Source organism: Phyllobates terribilis, unplaced genomic scaffold (genome assembly GCF_046119375.1).
Source record: "Phyllobates terribilis strain yellow unplaced genomic scaffold, ASM4611937v1 Scaffold_2__4_contigs__length_985480577, whole genome shotgun sequence".
In the NCBI taxonomy this organism is placed as follows: domain Eukaryota; kingdom Metazoa; phylum Chordata; class Amphibia; order Anura; family Dendrobatidae; genus Phyllobates; species Phyllobates terribilis.
Window position 1 is genome coordinate 329,303,436 of NW_027362762.1, and position 19,424 is coordinate 329,322,859.

The following is a 19,424-nucleotide window of genomic DNA, read 5'->3' on the forward strand; positions in this document are numbered from 1 at the left end:
TGAAGAAAATGGTCCATGACTAGGCTCCAACCTGCAAAGCTGATCTGGCAACAGCAATCAGAGAAAGTTGGAGCCAGATTGATGAAGAGTACTGTTTGTTACTCATTAAGTCCATGCCTCAGAGACTGCAAGCTGTCATTAAAGCCAGAGGTGGTGCAACAAAATACTAGTGATGTATTGGAGTGTTCTTTTGTGTGTTTGTTTTTCATGATTCCATAATTTTTTCCTCAGAATTGAGTGATTCCATATTTTTTTCCCTCTGCTTGTTCTGAAAAAAAATACCCTTACTGAGTACCACATTTTTAATCTTGATTTTTTAGTGTTTCTTAAAACCCTAAAGTTGCCATTTGAAAGGACTTTAGTTTTGTGCCATGTCTGTGATCTGCTTTTTTTCAAAAACATTAAACAACTGAATGAACATCCTCCGAGCCTGGTGATTCCATAATTTTTGCCAGGGGTTGTATATCTGAATAATGCCTTAATTCATATATTTGTATGTATGAAATATCAAGAGTCTCTGTCATATCTATTCACCCCACTAGGGGGAGACATCTTTTTGTCTTTACTTGGCCTAATACTCTTTCTAGTATGATACTTACTATTTCTGCTGAATTTTTATCTGGTGATAGATTGCTTCCATATATTTCTTCATGTGAACTGTAATATCAACTTACCAACAAACACCACATAGAAATATTTCTAGGATCCCTTTTGTACATTTCAGGGACTTTGATTAAGCTGTTAACCGTTTGGAAGTACAGTATATCTCTGTGATATCGGAGTGTTTTCTCTTTGCAGTACATTTTTAATTAATTTAATATTTGTATTATGTATTTAATAAAGTTTGAACATTTGATCTCCAACCCTTTTGGAGATGTGCTAGGTGGTTGCTGTGATGTCGGGCCAGTCACGGCCATCACTCTCAATGCTGTGGGCGTGCATAATTTGAACAGGACACTGACTGATCCGTGACTGAAAATATAAAAAGCGCCACCCCTATGACTGAAAGAAAAGAATCCCCTAATGATATAACGTGTTTTTTTAAACATAATACTTGGAGCTTTTCTTTGCGAAAACCATGTTAGTGATGCACATCACATCATTAACAACACACTGGGGAAGTTTAATAGCGAAAAACAATGTAAAAAGTTCCCTTTAAATGGAATCTGTCACCAGATTTTTGCTACCTCATCTGAGAGCATCATGAAATAGGGGCAGAGACCCTTACGCCAGCGATGTATGCCTTAGTTTATTGGGTGCAGCGGATTGTTTTCTCTGTTGCAGATCTAGCAGACCTCTGAATGCTGAGCCCTGTCCATTACTCGCCCTTTCCAGGTCCAGCAATGAATCGCCACTGCTGCTCCTGGTGTCTGTTACTGTCTGCAGCGCCAACATCACTGTGACAGTGCTGCAGCCAATAAGTGAGCTACGTGGCCCTGTCCGAGTGGGCGGCATGAGACACTAAGCTCATTGAACGACAAATTATCAATTGAAATCATTTAAAAAATATTCCTGTGTCTCAATACCGATAAATGATGAGAAACATATTTTCTACAGATATTTTGGGCATCCTAAAAATCAGTACCACCAGTATGACATCTTACTTTTGGCAGAGATCTGCTGATGAATTAGACACAGCTATCATATCTTCTGCATTTTGCCTTCAGGATACAGCCAACACGTCTTAGTCTTGCTCACCAATTTCAGTCTTGTAAAAAATAACCTGTGGAATTGTACATGATGGTTAGGAAAGTATTTCCCTTAGGCCACGGCCCCACTATCAGTATTTGGTCAGTATTTGGTCAGTATTTTTCATCAGTATTTGTAAGCCAAAACCAGGAGAGGAACAATCAGAGAAAATGTATAATAGAAACAAGTCACCACTTCTCCATTTATCACCCACTCCTGGTTTTGACTCCCACTCCGGAGAAAAAATACTGACCAAGTACTGATAGTGGGGCCCTGGCCTTACACAAAAAACACACTATGATCAATATGAGCAGTGGTTAGCACTGCAGCCTTGCAGCGCTGGGGTCCTGGGTTCATCTCCCACCAAGGACAACATCTGCAAGGAGTTTGTATGTTCTCCCCGTGTTTGCGTGGGTTTCCCCCACACTCCAAAGACAAGACAGACTGATAGGGAATCTAGATTGTGAGCACCAATGGGAACAAAGATGATAATGTCTGTACAGCGCTATGGAATATGATGGCGCTACATAACAAAAGTGTAAAAAATAAAATAAATTAATGGGTACGTATGGGTACATGCCAGGGCATTTGTACATTCTCAGTGCCACTTATACATTGGGCCTCCACAAGCATTTCCTAAACTGCACATAAAGAAATGATACTTTAGAAGACTTGTGTCATATATTATAGGAAAGCATAGGTGATAACTACTAGATCTGTGGGGGTCTGACTTTTGAGATTGTTAGACTGGGGGACTTCTATCATTCATTTGAATAGAGCAGTGGATAATTATGTGAAATGCTGCTCGACTCATTCTTTATGCGATTGTTGGGATAACTGAAGCTTCCTATACTTTGTTCAGTATAGTGGTTTTACTTACAGAAATATTTGCGTTCTTCAGATCAGAACGTATCATGCACCTGTCCGATATACCTGTCCAATGTGGAAATGAGCGATACTGAATAAACCCTTTAAGGATGTATTTAATATTGTATTTATATTCAGTTTATTCACACCTGATCATTGTGGACTGCCATCAACGGTAACTGAGTTGATGTATTCGTGACCAGGTTTCTGCTATGTAATCTACTAACAAAGGATGAAAAAATCTTACCAAAGTAAAGGAATACTGAAAAATCACCCCACAAAACCAAGGTACATTTCTTGAGTCGTTTATATCACTCACCCCCAAACTAAGCAATACACGCCAGACAAGAAACACGTGCATCGTGTACTTGGTGACGCAATGCGGGTTGCCCTGGCAGCCTGGAGCCTACTTAAGGCCACCATCACCACCACATTTGTACTGTAATGAAACCCAGACTATGTAAGGGCGTCCTCTGGTTTCCTCCAACACTACAAAGACATACTGATAGGGAATCTGGATTGTGAGCCCCAATGGGGACAATGATACTGATGTGTGGAATTATAGGGGTTGTCCGGTACTTTTAAAAAAATGCCAGTGTGTTTTAATGATAAAACACAGGCAGCACCAGACCCCACGCTGATGTCATGACAAGTGAGGCGTGACTCAGCGCTGGGGTCCCCGCGGTGGCTGCTGGATTGTGGGCGGGGTTATTCCCCATGTCACACCCAGCATCCACCGTGCGCTTTTCCAGTGAATGAGAAGGAGAGCGCATGGTGGATGCTGGAGTGTGATGCGAGGGGGGGGGTAACCCCACCCACAACCCAGCAGCCTCCGGTGGAACGCGGAAGAGGGACCCCCGGCTGCAGCAGCAACTTGTGACGTCAGCGGATGTCAGAGCCGGCTGCAGCCGGGGGTCACATGATGCCTGTGAGCGGCCACCGATAGCGCCACTCACAGGCAGTATCAGTAGCGCAAGGTAATTAGAAAGAAGCTTGTATTTATCATCAAAACACACTGGCATTTTTTTTAAAGTACCGGCCAACCCCTTTAATGGCGGTATAAACGAGTAAAATTTTAATTTCACTACATACTGAGGGTATATAGTACAAAGGATCAAACAACTGCACATCCAAGTCCCCTAGATGGTCTAAAATTAAACCTCACATGTAAAGCACCATAGAATAAATAGCACTATAATAATAAAGTATAATAATAATAAATAATAATACATTTTAAAAAAAGTTTAATATAATAAAAAGAGGCCATAAATATTTTAGTCACACCCGTTATGAAAACAAAAAAAAAATGTTATAGTATCTATAAAAGTCCAATATATGAAAAGTTATTTAACCCATACTGGAAATGCTATTAAGAAAAAGAGATAATCAAATACCGGTTTACGGTCAACAGAATTGCAAAATCAGGACACAGTATGACCCCAATAAAAACTACAGTTCGACATGGAAAAAAACAAGAGCTCAAATAGTTCACAAGAACAATTCTAATAAGGTTATGGCTCCCAGGACCTGGCGACACCAACCAACATTTTATTAATTTATTATTTATTATTATTATCCAGGGAGCTGGATAACAGTTAGGAGGGATAGAGGGAAGAAGTATAGGAAGGCTGGTTCAGAACCGGCATTATTGGAGCACGACAGATCCTCTGACCGCCGGGGGAGTGTATGCTCCAGTAATGAGGGGGAGGGGGGAAGTGTAGGGCAGGCAAGACAGGTTCTGGTAGTGGGTGACTCTATTATTAGGGGGACAGACAGGGCAATCTGTCACAAAGACCGGGATCGCCGAACGGTGTGCTGCCTCCCTGGCGCTCGAGTCCGGCACATCGCGGATCGGGTTGACAGGTTACTGGGTGGGGCTGGCGAAGACCCAGCGGTCATGGTCCACATCGGCACCAATGACAAAGTGAGTGGTAGATGGAGGGTCCTTAAAAATGATTTCAGAGACCTAGGTAGGAAGCTTAGGGCAAGGACCTCCAAGGTAGTTTTCTCAGAAATACTACCAATCCCGCGAGCCACACAGGAGCGCCAACGGGAAGTTAGGGAGGTGAATAAGTGGCTAAAGAGTTGGTGCAAGGCAGAAGGGTTTGGGTTCATGGAGAACTGGGCCGACTTCGCGGTCGGCTACAGGCTCTACCGTAGGGACGGGCTGCACCTCAATGGGGAGGGTGCAGCGGTGCTGGGGAAGAAGATAGCTAATAGGTTGGAGGAGTTTTTAAACTAGAGACGGGGGGGGGGGGAACCAAGGAAATAGGTGGGATGTGAGGCAAGCAAGGGGGAAGGGGAGAAGTGAATATAATGAGGGTGGAGAGGGGGGTGGGGATAGTACAGTTAGATCGTTAGAGAAGAATCGGATGCTAAATAACCCCAAAGTTTTATCTTGCATGCTGACCAACGCAAGAAGCCTGACCAATAAGGCGGATGAGCTGCAGGCGCTTATATCGGAGGAGAGGTATGACATCGTAGGTATAACAGAGACTTGGCTAGACGATAGCTACGACTGGGCGGTAAATTTATTAGATTATAGTTTATTTAGAAGGGACCGGAAACAGGGGAAAGGCGGAGGAGTCTGCTTATATGTAAAGTCATGTCTAAAACCCAGACTAAGGGAAGATATAGGAGAGGGAGAAGAGGGGGTCGAGTCCATGTGGGTAGAGATAGAGGGAACTAAAAATAATAATAAAATATTACTGGGGGTCTGCTATAAGCCACCAAATATAACAGAGGAGAATGAGAATCTGCTATTAGGACAAATAGACAAAGTAGCAAAACATAATGAAGTGATTGTAATGGGGGATTTCAACTACCCGGATATTGACTGGGAAACAGAAACCTGTAGATCTCAGAAAGGAAAAAGGTTCTTGACAAATATTAAGGATAATTATCTCTCCCAACTAGTGCAGGAACCAACGAGAGGGAAGGCCGTGTTGGACTTAATATTGACTAATAGGCCTGATAGAATAACTGAGGTACAGATAGGGGGGCACCTAGGTAATAGCGACCATAATATTATCGACTTCAAAATGCCCTTCAGTAGGGTTATCAATAAGGGAACAACAAAAACATTAAACTTTAGGAGGGCGAAGTTTGATCAGCGGAAAGAAAGCCTTCAACTTATTGACTGGGACAAAGTTCTTAATCAAAGGAATACGAATAGTAAATGGGAAACCTTCAAAAGAATTCTGAATACTCAGTGCGAGAGATATATACCGTATGGGAATAAAAGGGCCAGAAATAAGAGGAAACCAATATGGTTGAACAAGAACGTAAAAGGGGCGTTAAATGGCAAAAAAGAGGCATTCAAGAGATTAAAACAGGAAAACAGTAAGGAGGCACTAATGTGTTACAAGGAAAAAACGAGAACCTGTAAAAAAACAAATAAAAATAGCGAAGGAGGAAACAGAGAGACGTATTGCTAGGGAAAGTAGATCAAATCCCAAACTGTTCTTTACGTATATAAATAGTAAAAGGATTAAATCGGATAATATTGGACAGATAAAAAGTGATGAAGGCAAAATCATAGAGAAAGATGAGGATAAAGCTAATCTATTAAATAATTTTTTTTCGACAACTTTCACAAAGGAAATCGAACTAACAGGAGAAATGAGAAATGACAAACTTAATCCTCCATTAAGTATGACTAATCTAACCCAAGCTGGGGTACAGAAACGCCTCAGTAACATTAAAATAAACAAATCACCAGGACCTGATGGCATACACCCACGGGTACTAAGGGAACTAAGTAATGTGATAGACAGACCGTTATATCTTATATTTAAGGACTCTGTTGAGACTGGGTCTGTGCCACTTGATTGGCGACAGGCGAATGTAGTGCCAATATTCAAAAAGGGAGCGAAAAGTGACGCCGGAAACTATCGACCGGTGAGTCTGACGTCCGTTGTGGGCAAAATTTTTGAAAGCTTCATTAAAGAGGCAATTACGGAGCATCTTGATGCTAATAATCTTTTAATCCCGAACCAACATGGATTCATGAGGAATCGCTCCTGCCAAACAAACCTGATTGACTTCTACGAGGAGGTTAGCTCTCGAGTAGATCAGGGGGAACCAGTGGATGTCGTGTATCTCGACTTCTCAAAAGCGTTCGATAGCGTGCCACATAATAGGTTGGTATACAAAATGAGAATGATGGGGCTGGGGGAAAATGTCTGCAAGTGGGTAGCTAACTGGCTAAAGGATAGAAGGCAGAGGGTGGTTATAAATGGAATATATTCAGATTGGGTAAGAGTCACTAGTGGGGTACCACAGGAGTCTGTACTAGGCCCAATGTTATTTAATATCTTTATTAACGACATAGTCAACGGGATAAATAGTAAAATATCAATATTTGCAGATGACACAAAGTTATGTAAAACAATTAATACAAAAGAGGACAGTGCAGACCTACAGAGGGATTTGGATAAGCTGGGTAGGTGGAGCATTAAATGGCAAATGAGGTTTAACGAGGAGAAATGTAAGGTCATACATATGGGAAGGAAAAATGGAAGTCACCAGTACTCACTGAATGGGAAATCATTGGGGAATTCAGAGATGGAGAAGGACTTGGGCATCTTGATTGATAGCAAACTAAATTGGAGTGCCCAAAGTCAGGCCGCTGCTGTAAGGGCAAACAGGGTAATGGGATGTATCAGAAGAGGTATAGCTGCAAAGGATGAGAACATTGTTCTTCCACTGTACAAAGCACTGGTCAGACCACACTTGGAATACTGTGCTCAGTTATGGGCCCCAATATATAGAAAGGATATAAATGAGCTTGAAAAGGTACAAAGGAGGGCAACAAAATTAATAAGGGGAATGGAGGGACTGCAATACCCAGAGAGGTTGGCAAAACTAGGACTATTCAGCCTGGAAAAGAGAAGGTTGAGTGGGGACATAATAAATGTGTACAAATATGTTAGGGGACAGTATAGAGATCTAGCCCGGGATTTGTTCAAAAGGAGGGATATTACGGTAACAAGAGGGCACTCACTAAGACTGGAAGAGAAAAGGTTTCAGCACCAGCATAGGAAGGGGTTCTTTACGGTAAGAGCAGTGAGAATATGGAATTCACTGAGTGAGGAGACGGTAATGTCAGATTCACTACACCAGTTCAAGCGGGGACTGGATGCATTTCTAGATACCAGGCAGATTTCAGCTTATACTTAAAAATAGAATAAAATAGTAGGTTGATACAGGGATTTATTCTGACTGCTGGTTTCAGAGTCGGGAGGGAATTTTTCCTCAGGTGTAGATTGGCCAAATCATTTGGGGTTTTTGCCCTCCTCTGGATCAACTTTAGCAATTACAGAACTAACAGGTCGAACTTGATGGACGCAAGTCTTTATTCGGCTTTACAAACTATGTTACTATGTTATGTAACTCTGACATCGTTGTAATCGAACGGGCCGGGAGAGTAATGGTATCAGCTCATACAAGTCCACAGCTCGCCCCAAAACGAAAACTCAACCCACAAAAGAAAGGCAAGTCCTCATAAGGCTGTGCCCATGAAGAAGAGGGACTGGCTCTGGGCAGAAGGGAGGAAAAACACAGAAGCCTAAAAATGGAAATTGGTCTGGTCAGTAAGGGTTAAATAGCGCCATCTGGAGAGTCTGCTGACTGCCCATTCTCTATAACGTACTCAGAGCACAGCTATGGTGATGGGTGTATTGTGCCCCCCACACATGGGTACAGGGAAAAGGTGCCCCCTCCCCATGCCCCTGCAGGCAGCAGGGAACACTGCCCTGTAGACCCTGGACATGCTGCACTTAGGCACCAGATCTATCAGGCAAACACTGCAGACAAGACAAGGCAACATGGCGGCATGTGGGAGGTCACAGCGGCTTTACATACCGGGGAAGTGCTACCATGCCAACCGGGGCCGAGCTGCCTCTTCTCCACAGTGCGGTGTTTACAAGCAGGTCTCCGGCTCCTCCCCCGGCCCCGGTACCTGTCCTCCTCCTCCTCCTCCCCCGGAGCCTCCCGTGTGACGCGCTGTGATTGGTGCTCTGCCCGCCCCTCATTCTTCCTGCTTCCTCCTTCACCCTGGACCAGATCACAGCTGTAATGTCTGCACCGAGGAGGCTGAGACAGCTGCAAGTGTGTGCGACATGGGGGCAGTACAGGCTGTGCCCAGGAGCGAGACAGGAGGAAGCCATGTCTCCAGACTCATGTCTCCCACTATCATTACTGCACCTTTCACACTGTGTACAGCAGTGCCAACCGCACCGTCCTATAGCAGTGCCAACCGCACCGTCCTATAGCAGTGCCAACCGCACCGTCCTATAGCAGTGCCAACCGCACCGTCCTATAGCAGTGCCAACCACACCGTCCTATAGCAGTGCCAACCACACCGTCCAATAGCAGTGCCAACCACACCGTCCTATAGCAGTGCCAACCACACTGTCCAATAGCAGTGCCAACCACACCGTCCAATAGCAGTGCCAACCACACCGTCCTATAGCAGTGCCAACCACACTGTCCAATAGCAGTGCCAACCACACCGTCCAATAGCAGTGCCAACCACACCGTCCTATAGCAGTGCCAACCACACCGTCCTATAGCAGTGCCAACCACACCGTCCAATAGCAGTGCCAACCACACCATCCAATAGCAGTGCCAGTCACAGTGTCCTATAGCAGTGCCAACCACACTGTCCTATAGCAGTACCAACCACACTGTCCTATAGCAGTGCCAACCACACTGTTCTATAGCAGTGCCAGTCACACCATCCTGTAGCAGTGCCAACCACACTGTCCTATAGCAGTACCAACCACATCGTCCTATAGCAGTGCCAACAACACTGTCCTATAGCAGTGCCAACCACACCGTCCAATAGCAGTGCCAACCACACCGTCCAATAGCAGTGCCAACCAAACCATCCAATAGCAGTGCCAACCACACTGTCCAATAGCAGTGCCAACCACACTGTCCTATAGCAGTGCCAGTCACACTATCCTATAGCAGTGCCAACCACACTGTCCTATAGCAGTGCCAACCACACTGTCCAATAGCAGTGCCAACCATACTGTCCAATAGCAGTGCCAACCACACCGTCCAATAGCAGTGCCAACCACACCGTCCTATAGCAGTGCCAACCACACCGTCCTATAGCAGTGCCAACCACACTGTCCAATAGCAGTGCCAACCACACTGTCCTATAGTAGTGCCAGTCACACCGTCCTATAGCAGTGCCAACCACACCGTCCTATAGCAGTGCCAACCACACCGTCCAATAGCAGTGCCAACCACACCGTCCAATAGCAGTGCCAACCACACCGTCCTATAGCAGTGCCAACTACACTCTCCAATAGCAGTGCCAACCACACCGTCCTATAACAGTGCCAACCACACAGTCCTATAGCAGTGCCAACCACACCGTCCAATAGCAGTGCCAACCACACCGTCCAATAGCAGTGCCAATCACACCGTCCTATAGCAGTGCCAACCACACCGTCCAATAGCAGTGCCAACCACACCGTCCAATAGCAGTGCCAACCACACTGTCCTATAGCAGTGCCAACCACACTGTCCTATAGCAGTGTCAACTACACTATCCAATAGCAGTGCCAACCACACCGTCCTATAACAGTGCCAACCACACAGTCCAATAGCAGTGTCAACCACACTGTCCAATAGCAGTTCCAACCACACTGTCCTATAGCAGTGCCAACCACACTGTCCTATAGCAGTGCCAGTCACACTATCCTATAGCAGTGCCAACCACACCGTCCTATAACAGTGCCAACCACACAGCCCAATAGCAGTGTCAACCACACTCCTATAGCAGTGCCAACCACAACGTCCTATAGCAGTGCCAATCACACTGTCCAATAACAGTGCCAACCACACTGTCCAATAACAGTGCCAACCACATTGTCCTATAGCAGTGCCAACCACAATGTCCAATAGCAGTGCCAGTCACACTGTCCTATCGCAGTGCCAGTCACACTATCCTATAGCAGTGCCAGTCACACTATCCTATAAGCAGTGCCAGTCACACTGTCCAATAGCAGTGCCAACCACACTGTCCAATAGCAGTGCCAACCACACTCCTATATCAGTGCCCACCACACTGTCCTATAGCAGTGCCAACCACACCGTCCAATAGCAGTGCCAGTCACAGTGTCCTATAGCAGTGCCAACCACACTGTCCTATAGCAGTACCAACCACACTGTCCTATAGCAGTGCCAACCACACTGTTCTATAGCAGTGCCAGTCACACCATCTTGTAGCAGTGCCAACCACACTGTCCTATAGCAGTACCAACCACATCGTCCTATAGCAGTGCCAACAACACTGTCCTATAGCAGTGCCAACCACACCGTCCAATAGCAGTGCCAACCACACCGTCCAATAGCAGTGCCAACCAAACCATCCAATAGCAGTGCCAACCACACTGTCCAATAGCAGTGCCAACCACACTGTCCTATAGCAGTGCCAGTCACACTATCCTATAGCAGTGCCAACCACACTGTCCAATAGCAGTGCCAACCATACTGTCCAATAGCAGTGCAACCACACCGTCCTATAGCAGTGCCAACCACACTCTCCAATAGCAGTGCCAACCACACCGTCCTATAGTAGTGCCAACCACACCGTCCAATAGCAGTGCCAACCACACCGTCCAATAGCAGTGCCAACCACATCGTCCAATAGCAGTGCCAACCACACCGTTCTATAGCAGTGCCAACCACACTGTCCAATAGCAGTGCCAACCACACTGTCCTATAGCAGTGCCAACCACACCGTCCAATAGCAGTGCCAACCACACCGTCCTATAGCAGTGCCAACCACACTGTCCTACAGCAGTGCCAACCACACTGTCCTACAGCAGTGCCAGTCACATTGTGCCCAGCAGTGCCAACCACACCGTCCTATAGCAGTGACAACCACACTGTCCTACAGCAGTGCCAGTCACACTGTGCCCAGCAGTGCCAACCACACCGTTCTATAGCAGTGCCAACCAAACTGTCCTATAGTAGTGCCAGTCACACTATCCTATAGCAGTGCCAACCACACTGTCCCATAGCAGTGCCAACCACACCGTCCTATAGCAGTGCCAACCACACTGTCCTATAGCCGTGCCAACCACACTGTTCTATAGCAGTGTCAACCACACTGTTCTATAGCAGGGTCAACCACACTTTCCTATAGCAGTGCCAACCACACCGTCCTATAGCAGTGCCAACCACACCGTCTTATAGCAGTGCCAACCATACTGTCCAATAACAGTGTCAACCACACCGTCCTATAGCAGTGCCAACCACACTGTCCAATAGCAGTGCCAACCACACTGTCCAATAGCAGTGCCAACCACACCGTCCCATAGCAGTGCCAACCACACCGTCCTATAGCAGTGCCAGTCACACTGTCCTATAGCAGTGACAGTTACACTGTGCCCAGCAGTGCCAACCACACCGTCCTATAGCAGTGCCAACCACACTGTCCTACAGCAGTGCGATGTCACACTGTGCCCAGAGTGCCAACCACACTGTCCTATAGCCGTGCCAACCACACTGTTCTATAGCAGTGTCAACCACACTGTTCTATAGCAGGGTCAACCACACTGTTCTATAGCAGGGTCAACCACACCGTCCTATAGCAGTGCCAGTCATACCGTCTAATAGCAGTGCCAACCACACCATCCTATAGCAGTGCCAGTCACAATGTCCTATAGCAGTGCCAACGACACTGTCCTATAGCAGTGCCAACCACACTGTCCTATAGCAGTACCAACCACACTGTCCTATAGCAGTGCCAACCACACTGTTCTATAGCAGTGCCAACCACACCGTCCTATAGCAGTGCCAACCACACTGTTCTATAGCAGTGCCAACCACATCGTCCTATAGCAGTGCCAACTACACCGTCCTATAGCAGTGCCAACCACACTGTCCAATATCAGTGCCAACCACACTGTTCTATAGCAGTCCCAACCACACTGTCCTATAGCAGTGACAACCACACTGTCCTATAGCAGTGCCAGTCACACTGTCCTATAGCAGTGCCAGTCACATTGTGCCCAGCACTGCCAACCACACCGTTCTATAGCAGTGCCAATCAAACTGTCCTATAGCAGTGCCAGTCACACTGTGCCCAGCAGTGCCAATCACACTGTGCCCAGCAGTGCCAACCACATCGTTCTATAGCAGTGCCAACCACACTGTCCTATAGCAGGGCCAGTCACACTGTGCCCAGCAGTGCCAACCACACCGTCTTATAGCAGTGGCAACCACACTGTCCTACAGCAGTGCCAACCACACCGTCTTATAGCAGTGCCAGTCACTCTCCTATAGCAGTGCCAACCACACCATCCTATAGCAGTGCCAACCACACTGTCCTATAACAGTGTCAACCACACTCTCCTATAGCAGTGCCAGTCACCCTCTCCTATAGCAGTGCCAACCACACTCTCCTATAGAAGTGCCAGTCACACTGTCCTATAGCAGTGCCAACCACACTCTCCTATAGTAGTGCCAGTCACACTGTCCTATAGCAGTGCCAACCACACTCTCCTATAGCAGTGCCAGTCAAACTCTTCTATAGCAGTGCCAGTCACACCATCCTATAGCAGTGCCAACCACTCTCCTATAGCAGTGCCAACCACCCTCTTCTGTAGTAGTGCCAGTCACACTCTCCTATAGCAGTGCCAGTCACACTGTCCTATAGCAGTGCCAACCACACTCTTCTATAGCAGAGCCAGTCACCCTCTCCTATAGTAGTGCCAGACACACCATCCTATAGCAGTGCCAGCCACCCTCTCTTGTAGTAGTACCAGTCACACTGTCCTATAGTAGTGCCAACCACACTGTCCTATAGCAGTGCCAACCACACCGTCCTATAGCAGTGCCAACCACACTGTCCAATAACAGTGTCAACCACACCGTCCTATAGCAGTGCCAACCACACTGTCCAATAGCAGTGCCAACCACACCGTCCCATAGAAGTGCCAACCACACCGTCCTATAGCAGTGCCAGTCACACTGGCCTATAGCAGTGACAGTTACACTGTGCCCAGCAGTGCCAACCACACCGTCCTATAGCAGTGCCAACCACACTGTCCTATAGCAGTGCGATGTCACACTGTGCCCAGCAGTGCCAACCACACCGTCCTATAGCAGTGCCAACCACACCGTCCTATAGCAGTGCCAATCACACTGTCCAATAACAGTGCCAACCACATTGTCCTATAGCAGTGCCAACCACACTGTCCTATAGCAGTGCCAACCACAATGTCCAATAGCAGTGGTAGTCACACTGTCCTATCGCAGTGCCAGTCACACTATCCTATAGCAGTGCCAGTCACACTATCCTATAAGCAGTGCCATTCACACTGTCCAATAGCAGTGCCAACCACACTGTCCAATAGCAGTGCCAACCACACTCCTATATCAGTGCCCACCACACTGTCCTATAGCAGTGCCAACCACACCATCCAATAGCAGTGCCAGTCACAGTGTCCTATAGCAGTGCCAACCACACTGTCCTATAGCAGTACCAACCACACTGTCCTATAGCAGTGCCAACCACACTGTTCTATAGCAGTGCCAGTCACACCATCCTGTAGCAGTGCCAACCACACTGTCCTATAGCAGTACCAACCACATCGTCCTATAGCAGTGCCAACAACACTGTCCTATAGCAGTGCCAACCACACCGTCCAATAGCAGTGCCAACCACACCGTCCAATAGCAGTGCCAACCAAACCATCCAATAGCAGTGCCAACCACACTGTCCAATAGCAGTGCCAACCACACTGTCCTATAGCAGTGCCAGTCACACTATCCTATAGCAGTGCCAACCACACTGTCCTATAGCAGTGCCAACCACACTGTCCAATAGCAGTGCCAACCATACTGTCCAATAGCAGTGCAACCACACCGTCCTATAGCAGTGCCAACCACACCGTCCTATAGCAGTGCCAACCACACCGTCCAATAGCAGTGCCAACCACACCGTCCTATAGCAGTGCCAACCACACCGTCCTATAGCAGTGCCAACCACACCGTCCAATAGCAGTGCCAACCACACCGTCCTATAGCAGTGCCAACCACACTGTCCAATAGCAGTGCCAACCACACTGTCCTATAGTAGTGCCAGTCACACCGTCCTATAGCAGTGCCAACCACACCGTCCAATAGCAGTGCCAACCACACCGTCCTATAGCAGTGCCAACTACACTCTCCAATAGCAGTGCCAACCACACCGTCTTATAACAGTGCCAACCACACAGTCCTATAGCAGTGCCAACCACACCGTCCAATAGCAGTGCCAACCACACCGTCCAATAGCAGTGCCAATCACACCGTCCTATAGCAGTGCCAACCACACCGTCCAATAGCAGTGCCAACCACACCGTCCAATAGCAGTGCCAACCACACTGTCCTATAGCAGTGCCAACCACACTCTCCAATAGCAGTGCCAACCACACCGTCCTATAACAGTGCCAACCACACAGTCCAATAGCAGTGTCAACCACACTGTCCAATAGCAGTTCCAATCACACTGTCCTATAGCAGTGCCAACCACACTGTCCTATAGCAGTGCCAACCACACTGTCCTATAGCAGTGCCAGTCACACTATCCTATAGCAGTGCCAACCACACCGTCCTATAACAGTGCCAACCACACAGCCCAATAGCAGTGTCAACCACACAGCCCAATAGCAGTGTCAACCACACCGTCCTATAGCAGTGCCAATCACACTGTCCAATAACAGTGCCAACCACATTGTCCTATAGCAGTGCCAACCACACTGTCCTATAGCAGTGCCAACCACAATGTCCAATAGCAGTGCCAGTCACACTGTCCTATCGCAGTGCCAGTCACACTATCCTATAGCAGTGCCAGTCACACTATCCTATAAGCAGTGCCAGTCACACTGTCCAATAGCAGTGCCAACCACACTGTCCAATAGCAGTGCCAACCACACTCCTATATCAGTGCCCACCACACTGTCCTATAGCAGTGCCAACCACACCGTCCAATAGCAGTGCCAGTCACAGTGTCCTATAGCAGTGCCAACCACACTGTCCTATAGCAGTACCAACCACACTGTCCTATAGCAGTGCCAACCACACTGTTCTATAGCAGTGCCAGTCACACCATCCTGTAGCAGTGCCAACCACACTGTCCTATAGCAGTACCAACCACATCGTCCTATAGCAGTGCCAACAACACTGTCCTATAGCAGTGCCAACCACACCGTCCAATAGCAGTGCCAACCACACCGTCCAATAGCAGTGCCAACCAAACCATCCAATAGCAGTGCCAACCACACTGTCCAATAGCAGTGCCAACCACACTGTCCTATAGCAGTGCCAGTCACACTATCCTATAGCAGTGTCAACCACACTGTCCTATAGCAGTGCCAACCACACTGTCCAATAGCAGTGCAACCACACCGTCCTATAGCAGTGCCAACCACACTCTCCAATAGCAGTGCCAACCACACCGTCCTATAATAGTGCCAACCACACCGTCCAATAGCAGTGCCAACCACACCGTCCAATAGCAGTGCCAACCACACTGTCCTATAGCAGTGCCAACCACACCGTCCAATAGCAGTGCCAACCACACCGTCCTATAGCAGTGCCAACCACACTCTCCAATAGCAGTACCAACCACACCGTCCTATAGTAGTGCCAACCACACTGTCCTATAGCAGTGCCAACCACACCGTCCAATAGCAGTGCCAACCACACTGTCCTATAGCAGTGCCAACCACACTGTCCTACAGCAGTGCCAGTCACATTGTGCCCAGCAGTGCCAACCACACCGTCCTATAGCAGTGACAACCACACTGTCCTACAGCAGTGCCAGTCACACTGTGCCCAGCAGTGCCAACCACACCGTTCTATAGCAGTGCCAACCAAACTGTCCTATAGTAGTGCCAGTCACACTGTGCCCAGAAGTGCCAACCACACCATCCTATAGCAGTGCCAACCACACGTCCCATAACAGTGCCAACCACACTGTCCCATAACAGTGCCAACCACACTGTCCCATAGCAGTGCCAACCACACCGTCCTATAGCAGTGCCAACCACACTGTCCTATAGCCGTGCCAACCACACTGTTCTATAGCAGGGTCAACCACACTTTCCTATAGCAGTGCCAACCACACCGTCCTATAGCAGTGCCAACCACACCGTCTTATAGCAGTGCCAACCACACTGTCCAATAACAGTGTCAACCACACCGTCCTATAGCAGTGCCAACCACACTGTCCAATAGCAGTGCCAACCACACCGTCCTATAGCAGTGCCAGTCACACTGTCCTATAGCAGTGACAGTTACACTGTGCCCAGCAGTGCCAACCACACCGTCCTATAGCAGTGCCAACCACACTGTCCTACAGCAGTGCGATGTCACACTGTGCCCAGAGTGCCAACCACACTGTCCTATAGCCGTGCCAACCACACTGTTCTATAGCAGTGTCAACCACACTGTTCTATAGCAGGGTCAACCACACCGTCCTATAGCAGTGCCAGTCATACCGTCTAATAGCAGTGCCAACCACACCGTCCTATAGCAGTGCCAGTCACAATGTCCTATAGCAGTGCCAACGACACTGTCCTATAGCAGTGCCAACCACACTGTCCTATAGCAGTGCCAACCACACTGTCCTATAGCAGTACCAACCACACTGTCCTATAGCAGTGCCAACCACACTGTTCTATAGCAGTGCCAACCACACCGTCCTATAGCAGTGCCAACCACACTGTTCTATAGCAGTGCCAACCACATCGTCCTATAGCAGTGCCAACCACACCGTCCTATAGCAGTGCCAACCACACTGTCCAATAACAGTGCCAACCACACCGTTCTATAGCAGTCCCAACCACACTGTCCTATAGCAGTGACAACCACACTGTCCTATAGCAGTGCCAGTCACACTGTCCTATAGCAGTGCCAGTCACATTGTGCCCAGCACTGCCAACCACACCGTTCTATAGCAGTGCCAATCAAACTGTCCTATAGCAGTGCCAGTCACACTGTGCCCAGCAGTGCCAATCACACTGTGCCCAGCAGTGCCAACCACATCGTTCTATAGCAGTGCCAACCACACTGTCCTATAGCAGGGCCAGTCACACTGTGCCCAGCAGTGCCAACCACACCATCTTATAGCAGTGGCAACCACACTGTCCTACAGCAGTGCCAACCACACCGTCTTATAGCAGTGCCAGTCACTCTCCTATAGCAGTGCCAACCACACCATCCTATAGCAGTGCCAACCACACTGTCCTATAACAGTGCCAACCACACGCTCCTATAGCAGTGCCAGTCACCCTCTCCTATAGCAGTGCCAACCACACTCTCCTATAGAAGTGCCAGTCACACTGTCCTATAGCAGTGCCAACCACACTCTCCTATAGTAGTGCCAGTCACACTGTCCTATAGCAGTGCCAACCACACTCTCCTATAGCAGTGCCAGTCAAACTCTTCTATAGCAGTGCCAGTCACACCATCCTATAGCAGTGCCAACCACTCTCCTATAGCAGTGCCAACCACCCTCTCCTGTAGTAGTGCCAGTCACACTCTCCTATAGCAGTGCCAGTCACACTGTCCTATAGCAGTGCCAGTCACACTGTCCTATAGCAGAGCCAGTCACCCTCTCCTATAGTAGTGCCAGACACACCATCCTATAGCAGTGCCAGCCACCCTCTCTTGTAGTAGTACCAGTCACACTGTCCTATAGCAGTGCCAGTCACACTGTCCTATAGCAGTGCCAACCACACTGTCCTATAGCAGTGCCAGTCACACTGTCCTATAGCAGTGCCAACCACAATGTCCAATAGCAGTGTCAACCACACTGTCCTATAGCAGTGCCAACCACACCGTCCTATAGCAGTGCCAACCACACTGTCCAATAACAGTGTCAACCACACCGTCCTATAGCAGTGCCAACCACACTGTCCAATAGCAGTGCCAACCACACCGTCCCATAGCAGTGCCAACCACACCGTCCCATAGCAGTGCCAGTCACACTGTCCTATAGCAGTGACAGTTACACTGTGCCCAGCAGTGCCAACCACACCGTCCTATAGCAGTGCCAACCACACTGTCCTATAGCAGTGCGATGTCACACTGTGCCCAGCAGTGCCAACCACACCGTCCTATAGCAGTGCCAACCACACTCTCCTATAGTAGTGTCAGTCACACTGTCCTATAGCAGTGCCAACCACACTGTCCTATAGCAGTGCCAGTCACACTGTCCTATAGCAGTGCCAACAACACTGTCCAATAGCAGTGTCAACCACACTGTCCTATAGCAGTGCCAACCACACCGTCCTATAGCAGTGCCAACCACACCGTCCCATAACAGTGCCAACCACACCGTCCTATAGCAGTGCCAACCACACCGTCCCATAGCAGTGCCAACCACACCGTCCTATAGCAGTGCCAGTCACACTGTCCTATAGCAGTGACAGTTACACTGTGCCCAGCAGTGCCAACCACACCGTCCTATAGCAGTGCCAACCACACTGTCCTATAGCAGTGCCAGTCACACTGTGCCCAGCAGTGCCAACCACACTGTCCTATAGCAGTGCCAACCACACCGTCCTATAGCAGTGCCAACCACACTGTCCAATAACAGTGTCAACCACACTGTCCTATAGCAGTGCCAACCACACCGTCCTATAACAGTGCCAACCACACCGTCCTATAGCAGTGCCAACCACACAGTCCCATAGCAGTGCCAACCACACCGTCCTATAGCAGTGACAGTTACATTGTGCCCAGCAGTGCCAACCACACCGTCCTATAGCAGTGCCAACCACACTGTCCTATAGCAGTGCCAGTCACACTGTGCCCAGCAGTGCCAACCACACCGTCCTATAGCAGTGCCA

The 19,424-nt window shown here is 48.3% G+C and overlaps 1 protein-coding gene across 3 annotated transcripts in view; it reads right to left on the reverse strand.

Moving 5' to 3' along the window:
* Window positions 1–8,584, reverse strand: part of LOC141207720 (cohesin subunit SA-2-like) — a 126,197-nt gene extending 117,613 nt beyond the window's left edge. Inside the window, exons 1-2 of one of the 3 annotated variants that reach the window (XM_073664433.1) lie at window positions 8,422–8,584; window positions 1,605–1,723 (exon numbers count right to left, since the gene is read on the reverse strand). In XM_073664433.1, the coding sequence (XP_073520534.1) occupies window positions 1,605–1,645 (41 nt within the window). In that variant the 5' untranslated portion in view covers window positions 1,646–1,723; window positions 8,422–8,584. The remainder of the gene's footprint in view (window positions 1–1,604; window positions 1,724–8,421) is intronic. The other 2 variants (XM_073664432.1, XM_073664434.1) reach the window with 2 other exon arrangements.
* Between the last annotated feature and the right edge of the window lie 10,840 nt (window positions 8,585–19,424).